This window comes from Parasteatoda tepidariorum, chromosome 8 (genome assembly GCF_982258835.1).
Source record: "Parasteatoda tepidariorum strain Cologne lab strain chromosome 8, Ptep-v5.0, whole genome shotgun sequence".
Classification (NCBI taxonomy): domain Eukaryota; kingdom Metazoa; phylum Arthropoda; class Arachnida; order Araneae; family Theridiidae; genus Parasteatoda; species Parasteatoda tepidariorum.
Window position 1 is genome coordinate 108,573,423 of NC_141762.1, and position 20,385 is coordinate 108,593,807.

Consider the following 20,385-nt stretch of genomic DNA (forward strand, 5'->3'; position numbering starts at 1 on the left):
CACTGTAGTACGTTTTACTATAAAGTTTACAGAATTACATTCAATTTCATAAGGTATGCAAAACTGACTTCACTATTAAAATTTTAACTACTATCGCTTAAAAAATCTCCCTGAGAAAAAAAAAATTAATTAAGTTGCTACTTTCTTAGGGAATATTTTCCAACCATGTGTTGCAAAACTCATCTTCCCACTTAATATTTTCAAACTTAATAGACCTCTTATTTTTCTGAATAAAATGTGGGATAAATTAAACTTTAATGATTTTGAATCAATTTCTATTTTAAGGATTTTTTGAGACAAGATAAGTACAAATTAAAGACCTTCTCCGCATAGGTTAATGATCACAATCAAGGGCGTCGGCAGCGGGGTGCACTTGCATCCCCCTGTTTTTTTTTTATTTTTTAAACAATTAAAGGGATACAGAAAAACAATTTTGTTAAAAATATTTTTAGTCAAGAATAAAAAATTGTGTAATTATTGATAAGTAACAATTAAAAAATTGTTAATCGAACAAGATTTGTAATCGTCCTGTTTGCTGCCAAATCTGTTTATAACTTTTTCAATGAATTCTGAGTCATCTTTGATTCTCTTCTTATGCACACTGAGCATGCACAAACTTGACAGATATCTGAGCTATATTTTTAAATAATAAAATATAAATAATATTATATTTTCTATTAGCTATTCAGTTTAACAAAGGTGTATAACGCAAACTGACTTCTCGCAACCGTAAAACTTCATCAACAAACACAATAAATAACAATGTTAAGCGTGCAACGAAACTACTGTTAATAGTTATTTGTGTTTCAAAGTCAGTAGCTATGCCAGCGCCATCAATATAGTTTCTCGTGGCAAAATTTGCAAATACAAGAATTTCGTACTTTTTTCTTAAATATCTTGATAACAATGAAGAAATGTATGTTGAAAAAAAAAATAACAGGTGAAAGTATGTGTAATAACAAAACAAAATGTAATAACAGAATATTTTAATATTTTTTGGGGGGGAGGGGGGTAGTTTGTTAGAGGGTTACACCCTCCTTTTATATTATTCCCTTGATCACAATATTCAGCTCTTCTTTTGTCAGTTGTTTATAAATTACTTCTATAAAATCACATCATTGCTTTCTTTTAAAAATTTAACCTTAGGTTCCAATGATTTAAAATCGCTCCAACCCATTGTAGAAGACGAGGAGAGTGAGGATGAAGAACAGACAGGGTGAGCCTACTTTTTTTTGTACTTTCATTAATAATATTTTTAAATTATTTTCATTTATAATATTTATTGGGTGTGCAAATAAGTTCCCTCCATTCGTCACAAGAAGGATGTGTAGAAATTGAATGGTGTTAAACATCTCATTGTAAGTTTGTTTATTTGGTAACAACATAACCTTAAAGCAGTGTTTCCCAAACTTATGACTAAGGCCCGGATTTTGATGACATTTGCATATTTTTGCATTTTTGGACATTTTTTGTCTTTTAGAGCATTTTTTTAGATTTATAGGGCATTTTTCTTTAAATTTTGGGGCGTATTTTGCATTTTAATGCATTTTTTAAAGTTTTTTGTTAATTTTTTCCAATTTTTATTATTTTTCTTCGATATTCATTATTACACTGGCTTCCAAACAATGAAGAAAATCTATAGAATATTAACAGGTGAAGCAAAATCTTTTCAAATTGACGAAAAATTGTCAGTAAGTGAGACCGTCTTTTTAAAACATCAGTAGACGTTGAAAGAAGCTTCTGCAGGAATGAAAATTTACTTTCAGACAAGAGACGCTCGTTTACATTTCAAATTATCAAAAAAACATTTAATAATCCAATGTAATTCTGATATTTAGTAATATTATGAGATGGAAGTTGAAAAGTTTCTAATTAAATTCTTCAATTAAAGTTTCTATACAAAATAAAAATATTTTGGTGTCAATATATTTTCCTTTTTTTGTTATTTTTGGATATAAAACAAATTTTTCAAACTTTAATGAACGTAGAACAAGTAGTGCATTGCTTTATATTTTTTAAATGACTCATAATAATTTTGAAGAGCAAAACATCTTTTCAATTCAATATGTTTACTTTATTTAATGCATTTTTTGCGCAATTTTTGGATTTTTAAGGGCATTTTTTGCACTTTTTAAGGGCATTAGTTGAGACTTTTTAGGTCATCAAAATCCGGGCTCTACTTATGACTTTTGTGTACCCCTTCTAAATTTTTCGTAACGCTGTGTACCACTAATAGAAAAATTAATGCATTTTTTTTTAAAGAATATGGTTATTTTTATTTTTTAGTATAAAGTTTTGCTAATAAGTTTATTGGCATCAGTGAGAAGGATGATATTGTTTTTGCTGTGATAACAGTTCGTCATAATTCGGTTTTCTTGTGGTCAATTTTAGTCTGACATGCGCTTCCTCGTCCAATAAACTATTTCTTTTTTTCGAATTAATGTCCACGAATGTTGAAAAAGCGACTCACATAAATATGAAGTTGGAAAAGGCAAAATATAATTCACGACTTTTTCTGCTGAAACTGGTAACATATTTTGCATTTGCAGCCAGAATGATGTTGAAGTACACTCCTCATGTTTATTTTTCAAGGATAAAAATTATATTTTATGAAAATAATCAAAATAAGTAGAATTTATAACAAACTTTTACTGTAAAAAAAAATTGCACAAAAGTTGAAAATCACAACTGGTTGTTGACACTACTCATTATTAACTGTTAACTCTGCAAAAAATACCCCATAGAAAAATACGTAATCGTAATTTTTTATGGCTAGCTTTTTTTTTAAAAATAAAATTCTTCGAAATTTTCGTTTGTTGCAAGATATTTCGCATAAGAACGCGTACCCCCACTAAACTGTTCCCGTACCCCTGGGAGTACGCGTACCACACTTTGGGAAACACTGCCTTAAAGTATGGATGGGTGGTCTAATGTAAACAATAACAAGCGTCCTTAAACCGGAAGAAATTTACAAAATTTCCGGTGTATCCCTCCGCTTATGTTATGACTACGAGGCGATGTGTTAATAAGCCAAATATTCTATGCAGTTTTGTTATTGTAATTTGGGCTCAAATCTAAACATAATTGTACCATTCATAAGAGCTTTCAGAAATTTATTGATTCTCAGAGGTCGTAAGGCCAAAAAAAATTTTGGAAAGTTAATATCTCATTGGGAATATCTCTTAAGGTTTGCCATGTTTTGTATTTTATCCCTGATTTGGCTACATTTGAATAAAATGTCGCCAAAAATATCTTTTTAAGTTAGACTAATTAGAAAATATTCTAATGATTATAATATTAATATGTTAATGCTGAAGTTTAAAGGCTGAAAGGAAGAACCCGGTACATGTGAAATACTGCAAAAGATATGATGCAATAATATGGTTGCGCGTTTTTTCAATCTGCGGCGTAAAAATATATCGGAAGCTGTAACCCGGTAGTCTTGAAAGAGCAATTTTACTACCAGCGCCACCACCCTTAGCTTTACACGATCACCCATCCATTAGTGATTCCGTATTAGCATGCATTACGTAATTGTTTTCGTGCAGAAATGTCAAGTTTTGTGCCAAATAAGCGTCATTTGCGGGAATATTTTGACTTCTTTAATTAGAAGAAATCTGCAGCTGAGGTGCATCGATTGCTTGGAGAAGAGTATGATAAGTGAGAGAAGTTGTCATGAGAGATTTAAAAAAGGTGATTTTGACGTGGAAGACAAAGAACGCAGTGGAAGGCAGAAATTGTACGAACGCGTGGAGTTTGAAGAATTATTGGAAATAGATTTGCCCCAAACGCAAAAAGAACCTCCTTTTAAATTACAAGTGACTCAACAAGCAATTTCACATAGTTTAAAACCGTTGGGAACAAACAAGATAGGTGGGTTCCATAAGAACTGAAACCAAGAGACATTGAACGTCGATTGATTTTGCTATGTGAAATCACTTCAATGAGAAATCCTCCCCCATCCGCCGTATTCGCCGGACCTTGTTCCTTTAGATTATCACCTATTACGGTCGATGGCACCATGGTCTGTCTGAGCAGAAACTTGCGTCATTTGAAGAAACCAAGAAATGGGTCGATTCATGGATATTCTCGAAAGAGGAAGAATTCTTCCGAGCTGACATCCGAATGTCCCCATAAAGATAGGAAAAAATAGTGACAAGTAATGGAAAATACTTTGAATAAAAGATAATGTGCATCCGAATGCCCCCATAAAGATAGGAAAAAATAGTGACAAGTAAATGGAAAATACTTTGAATAAAAGATAATGTGCATCCGAATGCCCCATAAAGATAAGAAAAAATAGTGACAAGTAATGGAAAATACTTTGAATAAAAGATAATGTACCGTTTTTTCGTACAAACAAAAGCCGACGGAAACTTATTTGTTCTCCCAATAATAATCTGATTTATCTCTAATTCAAGATTCAACCGTTTATAGAAAATATAACATCGTTCCTCAGTGGCATAATTGTTAATCTTTTCTTTGTTTAACAGCTTCAGGTTCATGAAGTACGTGAGATTCTCTGTTCACGGTATCATAAATGACACGGGTCTTTCTGACTCTAGCGGCCCAAGATTCAATATCAATTCATGATATCAATTCGGTACTCTTTAGTACCTTTATCTTCGGAACGTGTGAACCTGGGGAAGGGTTAAAGTTGATATTAGCAGTCATCAGGGACCCCATCACGGGGGAAGGTTGGCGCACGATGCGCCCACTTAAGGTTTGAGGGGGAATTTTTACACTAAATAAAACGAATAGTTTGGGACGGAAACTTAGACAGGAGAATTTTCTTTTTTTTTTAAGTACATAAATAAAAGAGGCATTGTCATATTATGAGCAAGCAAAGTAGCACTATTTCGAACAAGCTAACATGGAAGGGGGAAGTTAGCAAATTTTTTTTTGGGGGGGGGATGAATGCGCCCAAGAGCTTGGGGGGGATGGGGGCCAATGGCAGTCATACTTTTCTTACAGTCAAATTTTTTTTTCTTGATATCTCTTATTTGAGCCGCAATGGCTCAGGGGATAGAACGTTCGCCTTCCAATAAGGTGAATCGAGTTCGAATCTCGGGGATGGTTGGTCGATACGAATTCCGCATCTGGTTTGCACCGACCACAATGCTGACTTGAAGTATCCTCAGTGGTAGACGAATCATGGGTTAGGGTCCCCTTGCCGTCAGGCTAACAGTGGGAGGTTCTCGTGGTCTTCCTCTCCATACTTCGCAAATGCAGATTAGCTCCTTCAAAAAGTTCACCACGAAGGCAAATTTCTCCCAATACTTGATCCAGGAGTTTCCTTGTCTTCTGGATTGGGTATAAAAATAACAAGGCTACGTAGTTGAATATAAGTAGTCGTAAATCCGGAAATTGGGTCGGCTGTTCAACGACGGTTATAAAATAAAATATCTATCATTAGCTATCTATTGATTTAGTTACCTAAGTTTTTATGTTAAGTTCAACATCCAATGCGATTTATACTTATTTGCAATATCAAGTTATATTTACATATCGAAAAATGTTTATATTCATTCATCTTAATATGATACAAAGCATTTTTTAAATTAACAAGAATTACAACACATGAATCAGATAGGTTACCTTGTATGCCTGGTAAGAAATTAAACGATGCTATAAACTGTGTTTGATACAATAATGAAAGAGAAAACAAACAAAAGGAAAAAGACTAGGGTATGTACTTTATGCATATATCTTCAGCAGGACTGAAATTTTATGCAATATCAAGACGGAAAAAAGCGGAAACTTTAAAGAAATCCACTTTAATCAAGTTTGTTAACGAGAAGAATGAAATATTCATAACGAACAAGCAGTGGCGAAGTTTCAATGTATGTTCGAGGGGGTTAAAGGTTATCTTCTTCTGTTGTTGCTGTCGTCGGCCATTAAAGAAGATGGGGTACTATTGTTCTTGTTTTCCAGTGGTGCCATCTATGGCCAAAAATTCGACTTCTGCCACATCCATAAGTCACACCTGTTTATAGGGCGAGCCCATTCATTCATCCACAGATCGTAATTTTGGCCAAAAATAAATTTAATAGCCATTTTTTATTAGCTCACAATGTTTTTGTAAAAATCCAATATTGTTTTTGAATTTCTTGCTTGTTCTACACAATATAATGCATTATATTTATATCTAAATTATTCTTCAAATTTTTTAATAAAAATCGTGTGAAATGTAAATATATAATAATGTATGTAATGTATTGAAAGCGAAGATTACATTAAATAAATGTGCAGAAAATAAATGATTCAGTTTAAATCAAATTGTAATTATTTCTATAGGGTACTGCTCTTTAATTCCAAAATAAAAAGTTTTGTAAAGTTATAATGATGTTTGTTTGTTTAGTTCTCTTTGTGAGGCACGCGCCAGAATGGATGATATTCCGTTTAAAAAAATTCAGAATGAATTTTTATACGCTGCTGGAAAAAACATGGAAAATATGAACTTAATTTCAAGAAAGGAGAGGCTGCAACTCAAAGAAATGAAAGAAACTCTTACAATGCAGGTGAACAATTTTTAACCGGTTTATTTTTTATTTAAAGAGTCCTTTGGACTTATTTATTAATCGGTTAGTTTTCTTACACACCAAAATTTTTACCCATTGGCAAAATGGGTCTAGGTTTGGATTTGATAGCGTTCAAGAGTAATAGTAAACAGTGCGCATGCGTCGTCATTTCATGTGTTGCTATGGCGACCGCTGCTTTTTATTTTCACTAGCAGGTATTTTTAATGTATTTACATAATAATAATTTAAAGTATTTTCTTTTTATTATTAACTTATAATTACTGGCTAGACGGTGATTTCAATATAAATATGAATACTCAAGAAGGAAAAGTATTTTGTGACGTCTTGAAACACGTTACATAGGCAGGATAAGAAAATCAATCCGACGACAAACACCAATGGAGACAGTTTGTGTGGTGATCGTAATAAGGCGAAGGCCTTAAACCGGAAGAAATTTAGAAAATTTCCGGTGTATCCCTCCGCTTATGTTATGACTACGAGGCGATGTGTGAACAAGCCAAATATTCTATGCAGTTTTGTTATTGTAATTTGGGCTCAAATCTAAACATAATTGTACTATTCATAAGAGCTTTCAGAAATGTATTGATTCTCAGAGGTCGTAAGGCCAAAAAAAATTTTGGAAAGTTAATATCTCATTGGGAATATCTCTTAAGGTTTGCCATCTTTTGTATTTTATCCCTGATTTGGCTACATTTGAATAAAATGTCGCCAAAAATATCTTTGAAAATATCTTTTTAAGTTAGACTAATTAGAAAATATTCTAATGATTGTAATATTAATATGTTAATGCTGAAGTTTAAAGGCTGAAAGAAAGAACTCGGTACATGTGAAATACTGCAAAAGATATGATGCAATAATATGGTGGCGCATTTTTTCAATATGCGGCGTAAAAATATATCGGAAGCAGTAACCCGGAAGTCTTGAAAGAGCAATTTTACCACTAGCGCCACCACCCTTAGCTTTACACGATCACCCATCCATAGCTGGCTATACAAGGCATTTTTTTAACACTCATGTATTTTTTTATCATTCATTCAGAATGTTTTTCTTTTATAAGTTCGGTTCAAAATGAAAAATCAATTTACACTTGTGCTAGTCCTAGAATCGCAGTCAAATCACAACAGTGCATTTAGTCACTAAAAAAAGTTAAGCTTTATTATTACTTATTTTTTTCTTTTTTGAAAAATGACTCACCTATTTTGATAAATTAATCGCGTTTCTTTTAAATGTCCCACCCTGTATTTCTCACATGGCTAAAAACAATAATAATAACAAAACTTGAATTAACAAATGGGTAACATGACTTTTGGAGAATATGGGATTTATTACCACCATCAGTTATTTTATTATCAGTTATTTGTGTTATAAAAACATCAGTTATTTGTGTAAATATATCTGTAATATTTGTCCTCTTAATTTAATGTCTTTTTACTTTTTTGACATAAAATTGGCTCAAAAGCATGACTGTGTGCAAGGTTCAGCAGAGTGACCTTGAGACCTTTTGCGATTTCCACTATAAATGGATGAATTTCTTTTGTTTTTCGAAATGCTTGGGGTGAAAAAATATATTACAGGCGAAAACTTTTTTTTTTAAATCTAAATGTTGTCCTTTAGATTGGAAATGGGATCGAATTTTAATTTGTAAAAAGTTTATAAAAACGACAAAAATATTTAAATTCATTTTCAATTAATTAAGATCTTAGTTACAGTCTGACTTCTTTTTAACGAACTTCTATTTTGTTAATTTCTCTCTTTTGCGATTTTTTTTCGATGAACCATGGATATTTCTTCATAAAATAACTTCCAAATAGTGAAGTGAATTTTCTATTTAACGAACTTTCCTTTAAGATCCACTTTCCCTACTTTCCAAAATATTTCTGAACATTTCAAACTTGTTAACGCATTTCATGGGAGAAATGACTTTGAATTGATTTTTGAAGCCTTTTAGAGACAGCAGTAAAGTCCTTTTCGTTTGCATTTCAAACGAAACACTCAAGACAAAATGAACGGATTTTACCAGTAGTAGTTAAACTTAAGAACGCATGTAACAATATGTACTTTTGCAATAAATGCAGCTATAATTTTATTCATAAATTTAGCTTTTATTTGAAAATGTATGTAGCATGATAGTGTAACGCAGTATAATGTTTTACTCTATTGCTTTCCATGCAGATATCTTTTATGTTTAAAATAAATAGTAGTTTACAAGATAAAGGTGTATCTTAATTATGTCTAGTGAATTTAAAACCTGTTTCGCGTTGTTCAAAAGGTGATTTTCCACATCACCCAGAAAGCATACGGCAACCTAATTGCGTCGGAATTTTCCTCACACGAAAATGTTTGTACTAAAAGCCTTTTTCAATAAAGTTTCAAACCTTTCATCCTTAAGAGGATTAAAAATTCTTTTTCAAAAAGTATTGTCGTCCACGTTTTAGATGACGTCACACTCAGTGGCGTACGCAAGGGAGGGGTTTAGGGGTTTGAACACCCCCCTTGAGCTCAGACAAAATGGCAAAAATAAACATTTTAGTAGAAATTATGCGGGTATTATTTTTTAGGATTATATATTTTTATTTGCCTTATGCCTTCCTTTTCATCTCACGTTATTTCTCAGAATACTGAAGAAAAAAAACAATCACTATAATAGGGTTGTACTTTTGAAACCACTGTTATGGACTGGTTCCTTTCTGTTCTGCCAGTCGCGATAGTTTTCGAGACTGGCTGTCATTCGCGAGGTCTTTACGCGATGATTCTGGAATCTTAGACGTTCTGTCGCCTTTGAGACAATTCGAGAATTTTGGAGATGTGGTGAAAAATTATATAAAAGGGGGAACGGAGTACAATGTAAGTTTTTCTGTTGTACAGAAATGTGATACTTCCGTTGAAGAAAACGTTTCTAGCATAACGAAATCTGATGAATGTGAAAGTGGCCCTCAAAGTGTTACTTCCCACCCATATAACATTGGACTTTTTTCAGAAGATATTACATGCGAGAAGATATTACATTATGTTCTTAAACTTAAAAAATCAAATCAAAATTTAACTAAACAATGTTGTCTATATAAAAAGACAAAACTGTCTAGATGTCTATATTAGGGAAATAATAGTGCTTTATTACATACTCGAATTTCTTTTAGTTGCTTCAGAAAATTATGAACACCCCCCTTGAAAAAATTCTGCGTACGCCACTGGTCACACTATAGCGATAGGACCCATTGCCCATTTCATGACAAGGTGGATTTCGGCTGAGCATGTAGTAAGACTTTGCGAAAAGAAACCTTACCTAGATTTAAGATTATTTTACACCTGGAGACTGGCTTTATGAAAGAATTTTTTAACGTTTGAAAACCCTAAGTCAAACTTGATTTAAGGTTGTTTTCCGAGGTTTTTGATTAGGGTAATGTGCGTAGAATATTGTCACAGATCTCGTTTTAAGGTTAGAAGGTTTACACGTAAACTGCATAACAAACTTTTTCAGGTTTACATTAAAAGGTTTTTTTCTGAGTGAAAATAAAAATCTTATTTTGCTATCTGGGTCAGGATTTAGCGACATAGAGGTCCGTCTTTTAACCATGAATTGAATGTTGCAGGCAAAGAGAGGAATAAACAGCGTGAAGGCTTCCATGAAAATCATGCATGCCAGATACGCTAAGGAACTGGACGGAAAACTGAATGAGATAGCGTCAGTTCTCACTAGAATTGAACATTTACAGGATGAACTACAGGAGATGAAGCAGTGGGAAGAAAGCGAGTAATTATTCCCTTTCTTATTTCCCTGTTATTCAAATCTGGAATTCTTGATGGTTATGTTGGTTTCTTATGATGGTCCAACATCATTTGATGGTCGCCATCATCAAACATTTTCCATTACGTGTTCATGGTTTTCGATAAACCAACAAACTTGCATCATTCCGTGATGGAAAAAGCTACTTTAATACTATGATGATTAACCATCAAGAGAAGTTTGATTCTCATGGAACAACAATCCATGAGGATCCGTGATGGTTCCAACTATACATTTCCATGATGGTTTAATGGGAGTTCTTGTTGGTTTTCACCAAAACAATTTTTTTTTCTTATGTTGGCGTATCAAAATCCGAATTCCTTTATTCGGATGATGTTTGTTCGTGATCGTTCCAACATTTCATTTCTAAGAAACTTCTGAAATTATCGAAATTTCTAATGGTTCAACATGAACAAACCATCAAAACAATTGACCATCATAAATCAGTCCGAATTCCTACTTTAGGGTGATGGTTACTTATGTTGGTTACCATCAAAAATATAATGATTCACAATGGAATTACTGATGGTTACCATCAAGACTATGTTTGTCCATCCATGGAAAACCATCAAAAATTTTGGTTTGGGATTATACACAATGTATTGAGAGGAAACACAACACAGTGCTCTTAAGTGGCCTATGTTAGTCTAGCCATACTAGTTTTAATTGCTGAAAAATAAGGAACAGCTTAACATACTTAAAACAAATAATGCTAAAGTAAATGAAATAGCTTAGTATAGCTGAAATATCATCCTTAAATATCCCCTCTAAGTAATTACCATTTTCTGATCTATGAAAATAAGAAATGAAATCTCCTGTATTTTCCTAGTTAGTAAGAAAAACTCAAAATTCCCTGTTATTTTAGATGATTTTTAAATTCACTGTATTTTCCAGGATTTTCCTATTCTTCCTGTGCTCCAAAATTCTAAAATCGAAAATAAATTTTAGCAAATCTGTTTATAACAGGGGTTTCCAACTGGCGGCCCGGGGGCCGCATCCGGCCAGCGAAGCCTTTTTTTGTGGCCCGCGAACTAGAATATATTAGTTGTCATTTTTTTGCAGACAATTTTCGTAAAAAATCTATGTGGGTTTAAAAGACTTTTCTCGTTAATGAAAACCTAATCTCTTCGTTTCTGTGAAGTTTAACATACCAACGGTGCAAAAAAATTTATATCTCATGTACTGCATCCAAGGAAATATTTATTCAAATGCAAAAATAATCGTGTTTGTTGCTCTTTTTGTATTTTGTGAATATAATTTAGGATGTGCGTATCAGAAATTTTCTCGAAGAAATTCTTCTATTTTACTTTTTGAAATCACTCTTTTTGAACGAAAATAATTTCACACACATTTGTAAATTTAAAACGTAAATATCTATTCTCTGGTGGTTGCAGCAGACAAACCTCAATTTTCTCATTGAACATTTTGTGTGCTACTTAGTTTAATAACAACCTTTTTAAAGTTTTATATCTTAACAATTAGATATCTGTTGCACATTAATTGTTTAATACATAGGTGCACATGAAAGTTATTGTAGCCCGAATTTTTATTATTTATTTAATATTTTTTAAAAAAAATTATAACAATTAAATAATTTTAAAAATCTACTTCTTATTTTAATTTGTAATTCAATACTTTTTCTTTGTACAACTTGATAAAAATCTGACAGTAATATTTTATGTTCCTTTAAACATAAAAGAGTCCTATATGAAATGTTGATAAAGTTGCGGCCCACCATTTGATTTGTGTTTTGAATTGTGGCCCTCGGCCTCATGTAAGTTGGAAACCCCTGGTTTATAGCAATGCTACTTTTCCCGACCGACAAGACACACTATCACTTCCATAGAATTTGGGTAAAAAAAAATTTATTGGTATTCATACCTGCTATCATTTAAACTCTTTTCAAACCACACGTTTTTTTTTTTTTTTTTTTTTGAAGTTATACTTCTTATGCGACTTCCAACAAGGTTGCGTTAAACGTTTAACGCTACATTTTTATTGACCGGGAAATCACGTGGTAGGATCCAGTTTTCCCTCATTTTTGGTTCTCACTATCATAAAAATAATAAAAGTATTGTTTTTCTATAAATATTTTAGTTTGATTTGATACACATATAATTTAATAGGGTAGTATTTTTTATTTTCAAATTTAATGGATAACAATTGTAAAAAATGAGTGGAAACAATCCCACGGACAATACGACGGATTTAAGGTCATGTCAAGGTACATCTCTTGTGAATATCAATTGATTGTTAGGTTTTCTTTTTTGAAATTATATTATGACGCATTCACATACATTATTAATACAAATACATTTTCCATGGCGAGACGATGAGGCAACCACAAGCACTTCCACTGGTTCACCACGAGGAGAAAATGCACAATATTACCGTTATTACAGAGCACGGAAGCGAGCGGAGCAGGAAAACGGGTCGTTGAATAGAACTAGTGATCCTTCTACGACTGCTGATTCTTCTACAATTAACGTCGCAGGTTACGAAGTTTAACTTCTTCCGCGCGGAGGGACTCCACGCACTATTTTTTTTTTTAAATATTTCAATCCACTAACTCTTAACGATACTCTAATAATTTAAACAATAACAAAAATCCTAGAAAATCACACATCGTCTTGGGTCGCGTTCCAATATTCTCACTGGTTGAACTGGTGATACTGAAGTGAACTAGTCATGTGACTTCAGTTTCTCTTAGTTCGCACCGTAATTTAGGCAAAGAATATATAATGTGAGATCACTTGTGTGTACTCACTTATATATTCTTTGATTTAGGAACGATCGTTGAGGTTAGGTTGCCGTTAGCAACCAGAAGTAGACGCTCTCCACTTTTGGAATCTTTGCGAAAAATGTATTAGTGATTACAGATTTATTTTTTTGTTCTATTATGTATTGAAAATTAGATATTTTTAGCATACATAAATCCTGATTCTGCTTAATAAACAAAATGTCTTCTTTTAGAGATACAAAGGCAAGAATCGATGATTTCCTGGAGAGAGCAGGTCAACAGAAGCAAATGATAGAAGCCAGGATCGAAAAGAACGTCTCTGATTTGAACAATAAAAGAGCTAACGATGAAACACTCTTCGCAGAATTCTCAGCGAGTGTTCAACAACAGGTTCAGATTTTCAATTTCATTTAAAAAAGATGTGTCATACCTTTATGGATGGTGTTTTCAATAGAAATGTAAACAATAACAATCTCGAGCTCGGCACCTACTCTAGTTCCGGTTAAAAAAATTGCAGCTGCTTACTTCATGTTATTCTGATAGGCGATGTTTTCAAACGGATAATTTTGTTTTCAATAAAAGAAATAAATTAGATAATTTCTGAGCTCAAATCTGCCGTACTTCATAAGATATTAATGTTATTATGTAATTCTGGGGGGTTTGGAGTGAAAATTTGTTTTAGTTTTTTAGAGAGATATTGTTAAAAAGGTGACATGGTTGCTAGATTTTGAATAACTCGCTTTTTTGGCAGTCTTGATATGGCCTCTTTCCATAAGTTTATTACTGTTTGTTCTTGTTGCAAGCTGTGCACCATCTTACGTTAGTGTTAACACTTTTAGCATTGTAAACACCAGTATTGTTAGCATTGTAAACACAAGTAATAAGTAATCAAATACATTGTTTGGAAGAATCTCAAAACACAATGATGCTAAATGGCTTTAAAACACAATGGAAATAGTAACCCGTAAATTTAGGCGGTACCGAGTTTGCAGCTTTCCCTAGTGTAGAAAACACCATCCATATATAGTGTCCATTTTTATAATTTGTTTTAAAAAAAATAAAATTGAAGACACCAAGTGTCACATAAGCTAATATTTAAATAAGAAAGATGCTTTTTAAACTTAGAACAATCAATTTTGAGGTAGGAAAGAGCAAAGTAAACATCTAAAATCACTTTCAGGGTGCGTAGCCAAATCTTTCAACAAAAAGTAAGCACATTTTAAGTACTTTTTAAGCACTCAAAAATATTTTTAAACACTATATACATTAACAAACTGCAAAATAATTTTTAAAAACTTTACATGATCATGATAAAATAATTAGTTTCTAATAAAGAACTCATTTCTTGATTGTATTGCTAAACTCAGTTGCGCGCGACAGCCCATAGAGGGCCAGGGTCTACTGTGTCCATCTCAGTTTCTTGACCCTGGGGTGCAGGAGCAGATGTTTCGGTCAGGTGATCAGCCGAAAACAGAACACCCAGTGTTTAGTTCCCAAGCATGCTTAATACTCATTTATCGACTTACTGAAGGGATTAAAGGCTGAGTCGACCTTGCCCGGCCCTAGGATCAAACCCAGGACCTGTGGCACGGGAGAGCTCATCCACCGGGCGTCTCGATTATATTAGCCGCCCTTAAAAGATCGATAGATTTTTCGGTTCAATTTCAGAGGGTGGAAAATGAAGCCGGAAATTGAGAATATTTTGCAAAATGCGGCAGAGTTGCACAAGAGAGTGCGAGAATCTCACCGAACCCTGCTGCATGCGGACTTGCAAGTGTTTTATCAAACATGTAACATGATTGGCGCTTTCATACTCTGCTGAACGACGGTACTCCGAAATGCACTTTATAACAAAAAATCGACGCACCAAGAAGGAGTTGCCCGATTGAAACGAAAATTGGTGGATAGGAAGACAATTTACAGAATAGTAAATGATTACAATTTCAGAACAATTGAATAATTTATTGCGGATTTACAGTAGCAAGTTCAATAAGGTGTTGACTCGCCTCTAGCCTGGATACAAGCTGCCACACGGCGTGGAATAGACCGATAAAGCTCCCGGATGGTCTCTTGTGGTATTTCCTGCCAAATTTGATCCAATTATCGAACGAGGTCCTCAACATTCCGCGCCAGATGCAAGCGACTTCCCATCATATCCCAGACATGCTCGATGGGAGAGAGATCTGGTGATCTGGCAGGCCAAGGAAGAGTTTGACAAGCTTGCAGACAGTTCATAGCAACACGTGCGTATGTGGTCTGGCATTGTCCTGCTGGAAAACCAGCCCAGGGCGCTGCAAAAGGAACGGTAGCAAAACAGGTCTTAGGATGTCGTCGACGTACCTCAGTGCAGTAAGTGTACCTCTAATGACGACCAAAAGGGTCCGGCTGTCAAAGGAAAGACCATAATGCCTTGTTGAGGGCCGGTGTGGCGTGCAATAGTGAAGGCAGGATCCCCCCTCTGCCCTGTGCGTCTCCAAACACGTCTTCGATGATCGTCAGGACACAGTTGGAAGCGGAATTCGTCACTAAAGACTATACGTCCCCAGTCGGCATCATTCCATCCTGATCGAGCCATGCACCACTGTAATCTGGCTCGGCAGTGTGCAGGCGTGAGTGCTTCTTGGTGCGTCGATTTTTTTGTTATAGAGTGTAGATTGTTGAATATGTTGTGAAAAAGGTTGAATAGAACAAACAGTAGAATAGATGGCGAAAATCGACATGGTAAAGAAAAAAAAATCTCGGTTTTGAAAAGGGAAAATTAAGCACTTTTCAAAACCACCCAATGAAAAAAGCACCTTTAAGGGTTTTTAAAAAACGAAAATAAGCACCTTTAAGCACTTTTTAAAAATGCTACACACCATGACTTTGAAGTTTAAATGTATCTACTCTCAGGGATCTGTCTAGGTTTTTCTGAGAGGTACCTATTTTGCGAAAAATTAGACATAATTCGTGAAAATTACATTAAAAAATTCACACAAAAATATGGATTTATCGTTTTCTACGTGATACAAAAATAAAATTTTAAGAAAAAGTATTTTGTGAAACTACCGTTTTTCCTAAAGTTTAATTTGTGAAGGTACCGCTAAACGGAAGTAAATTTGGCCTGGGCAACTAATTACAAAAATATAAAAGGCAAAAATAGTTTCGGCTCTAGAAACGAGAACTTTCCTTTCTTTTCTAAGAAAGGTTCTTATTTATATAGCCGAAATTATAGTATCTCCATTAATGTACAGTGCGCAAAAGAAAAAAAAGAACCATTATGAATAACTTTTGATTTAAAGATCGGATCTTCACGTTCGTGGATCTTAATGGCTCAAGAGGGTGACCTACTGTATGCTAATTAAATAATAAGTGAAGACGATACTTTAAGTTACGAAATCAGACACAAAAACGTACTTTCTCTGAATAAACATTCCTCTTTTCGACGGATTCCGATTTCTGACCCCCCAAAATATAGGGGGGTAGCCGTAATCTGGGAAATAGGGTCCCAATGGGTTAGTCAGGAGAGCGCGCCAAAGTTTGGACCCCTTTAATTTGTTCATTTTGCATATTTTGCTTATCTCGATGTATTTTGCTATAAATCTTGCTATATCTATTTTGCACACAATTATAAAAATCGTTTATCGAAAAATAATTCCATGCAAGGAAAAAAAAACTTTTAGTAATTATTTATTATCAGCTTATTAAATAATGGTCAAAAATTTCTGAATTGTTGTTGTTGTAGTTAATTTACGTCGCACTAGAGTTGCGCAATGGGCTATTGGCGACGGTCTGAGAAACAAGCCTATGGATGATCCGAAGACATGCTATCACGATTTTGATCTTCTGTAGAGGGGATGGCACCACCGCTTCGGTAACCCGACGACCTGCACGCGAAATCGAGCACTTTATGGTAGAACAGTTTAACGAGGACCAATACCGCACACCCTCGGTCCCTACTCAGACTAATCCAAGTGGCCACCCACTTGCGCACTGACCGCAGTCAGTGATGTTTGATTTCAGTGATCGGCTGGGAACCGTGTCTTAACAACCAGTCCACTGCAGGACTTGAATTGTAAGGTTTGCAATTTTTGCATCATTTTAAAGATTGCAATTTTAAATGGCAACATACAACATTTTGAGCGAAATAGGTCAAATAGTTCTTGAGAAATAGAATTTCAAAAAATTCAGATTTTAAAAATTCGATTTCCCAGGAACTATTCGACCGATTTTGCTCAAATTTTGTATTTTGCCTTGTAAATTTATGTTCAATGGTGCACAAATTTTTGTAGCTTACAACTCTACATTTTTTTCTGCAATTATTAAATAAAATAAAAAATAATTAATATTTACTAAAGATTATTTTTTGTGTGGATAAGCGAATTTTATTATTTTGCGCAAAAATAATATCAAGATCTAGTTTTTTACTTTGCGCACTGCATCACGTTGCTTTTGTTCTTTTCACACAAAGTATACCCTATTCCCATTTGGACAAAAATGAATGCCTATAAAACACTAATTATTTTGCTATATGGCTGAATCAAAATGCTGATCGTTGAGAAAAAATATTACTTAGATTGAATAAAGATCACAATTTAACTGTGAGATACAAATAATCTGACATAGCATGGACATTCATTTTGATGCGACTCTCTGCGGAAAAGTCAATCAATTCGAGCTGAGAAACTACTAATTAGGTGTTGCGAAAAAGAGACTTAAAAACCAGCCATAAGGAAATCCTACTATGGGTAGAACCAGATGGTGGAAACTACACGAGACGGCTTATGCTTGCAACAGGCTGTAGCGCATTGGTGGAAGTTTGCATCAGGTGGTTTCGAACAGGCCCGTAGCCAGGGGTGGGGACCCTCGGGACGACCCCCCCCCCAAATTCTGGGATTCAAACATTTTAGTCTTTCTTTGAGCCTCTTAGTAAAAAGAAAATCAAAAACTGTGCAATCAAACCTTTTCCCAGAGCACCACCTTCGCTATTGCATCATCTTCACTTAACCTTGTGGCTCATCTTTCCTTCGGTTAGACTCCTCCCCCGAAATCAATCGTTTTTCAGCACATTAATTTATGCAATTTCCGAATCTACGCAGATTTCATTGACATAGAAAACCTCATGGGAGAAATGGAAGTATGGGCATCAAAGTGGAACCTGCGTGAATCCCTTAGTGCAGTGGTCGGCAAACTTATTAGACAAAGAGCCAAATATGAACATTACAACAATTTTAAAAAAAATTGGGAGCCAAATTTGCTTGTTTAGTAAACTTTCATTGCACTAAATAAAACTAAATTTCATACTTAATAAACATTTATTAATGCGAGCAATGCGCTTGCATCTCCTTGGAAAGTTTGAGTAAGTCAGGTTTGCATGTTTTTGTTTTTATTTTAGGCATGATTCCAAGTTCTCATCAATAAGACGACTTCTTAGTTCACTCTTGATAATGTTCATGCTTGAAAAAGATTGTTCGCATATATACCTATGTAGAATCAAAAAGGGAAAGAAGAGCAAACGCGAGCTTTTTCACCTGATCGTAAGAGTCAGGAATACTATTCCAAGCGTTGAAAATGATCATGTCTTCCTTCTCCAGGTCATTCAAAGCAGACCACTTGTGTTGTGAACTAAGATCAAATTTTTTCTTCTCCAATATTTCCAATTCAACGCAAAGACGTTCGAATTTAGAGGGCCCTATCTCCTTGTTTTTTAAATCCAGCAATTGTATTTCAGAGCTACCAATGTCAATTTCAAAAGGAGAAAATTTCAACTCGGTTATCGCAGCATTAAGAGGATTTTTGACAAATGCTAAAGTTACTCTGCTGTTTTTAAATTCCTGAAACCTGCTGAGAAATGCTTCCCTCATATTTAAAATCATTGTTTTAAAATGGTGTTTATCAATAGAGGAATTATTTTCTTGGCGATGCCGCAGCAGGCTTGGAAAGTGAAACAATGTTTGCCTTTCAAAATCAAAAACTTTTTAATAAGACAGGACAACGGTAGATAAGACAAAACTGTTCACACTGCAACTGCTTGTCTGTGATGCCAATATGTACCCCCACTACTTTAACTTTAGAAAAAATATGCGCGCGCATGCTTGTGGTACCTTTGAATCACACCGGAGTACACCGAAAACATACGAAAAATTTCAGCCGGTAGTTGGTACATGATTTGTGTTTACGTTTACGAAAACTAATAAAATTAAACTCGATGTCCGTTACTTATTTTTACAACAATATAAAATTTTAATTACCTATCGATCTTTTAACTTAAACAAAAAATTATACATGTTCTCGATTTATAGAAGAATTTTAATTTATCAAAATAAGGTGTGATTTTTTTCTTACCAAGTTTTTTTTTTTTAAATGAAAATATTATTGCCCCTTCCGTGGATATTTGTGCCAAAGCCGCACTTCAGGAGCCAAAGAGCCACTTTGCCGACCACTGCCTTAGTAGACCAGATACGGCACTTTCAGCAATGGAAGAATGTGACAGTATATTTTTCCCAAACATTTATTGCTTGTTATCAATATTGGCTACGTTGCCAATCACCACAGCAACTGCAGAAAGAACTTTTTCTACTCTTAAACGCGTAAAAACAGCAACAAGAAATGCTACTAAAGAAGAAAGGCTAACTTTATGAAGCATATTTCAGGATATTCCGGTTTGTCCTAAAAAAGCAATCGAAACATTTTCTTCAAATCCCCGTCGCATGTCTTTGTAAACTTTGTTTACAAATTGATTATAATTATTATGTAATATTAATTGAAAAATAATTATTATGTAATATTTTTTAATTACTAGTTTAACTTTTGCAAACAACAGAATAAACAATATTTGTTACAATGTTTTTCCCCTACTTTGCATGTCTGAAACTGTCCTTGCCTCCTACCATATCCCCCCCCCCCGAAAAATGGCCTTGGTTTCGAACAAAAGGCAAACGAATTCAAGCATGACTAGAAAAATAAATTGGCTTTTGAATTAATTTAATGCCTTCATTGATCCTGCATTTTTAGATATATTTTTTTTTCGAATTTAAATAATTGCAAACGTTGTTTTCATAAGGATTTTAAGGCTTTATATTAAGGGCAGTGATTATGAAACACCCCTAAAGTTCTTGATGATTATTTTCAGGTGCAGTATTCACTGAAAGCCTTGGATGAATGTTTGAACAGAGCACACTCTCGACGTGAAGCTATGTTGCAGTCTAAATACATGGAAGTAAAAAAAGTTCTCCTCGATGTCTGGAACTTGAAACAAATTATCTAATTTTATAGCATGCAAAGTGTTTGAATATCATGTGAGTCTAATAAAGGTGTTAATGGTGATATTTATAATGAAA

The 20,385-nt window shown here is 34.1% G+C and overlaps 1 protein-coding gene across 4 annotated transcripts in view; it reads left to right on the plus strand.

Annotated features, from left to right (window-relative positions):
- Positions 1 to 20,385, plus strand: part of LOC107453514 (uncharacterized) — a 36,081-nt gene extending 15,696 nt beyond the window's left edge. For 2 of the 4 annotated variants that reach the window (XM_087149258.1, XM_087149257.1), the window contains exons 2-6: positions 1,147 to 1,216; positions 6,362 to 6,521; positions 10,133 to 10,293; positions 13,300 to 13,456; positions 20,178 to 20,365. In XM_087149258.1, coding sequence (XP_087005384.1) covers positions 6,387 to 6,521; positions 10,133 to 10,293; positions 13,300 to 13,456; positions 20,178 to 20,312 — 588 coding nt within the window. In that variant the 5' untranslated portion in view covers positions 1,147 to 1,216; positions 6,362 to 6,386 and the 3' untranslated portion in view covers positions 20,313 to 20,365. Of the gene's footprint in view, positions 1 to 1,146; positions 1,217 to 6,361; positions 6,522 to 10,132; positions 10,294 to 13,299; positions 13,457 to 20,177 lie in introns of all 4 variants that reach the window. The other 2 variants (XM_087149256.1, XM_087149259.1) reach the window with 2 other exon arrangements.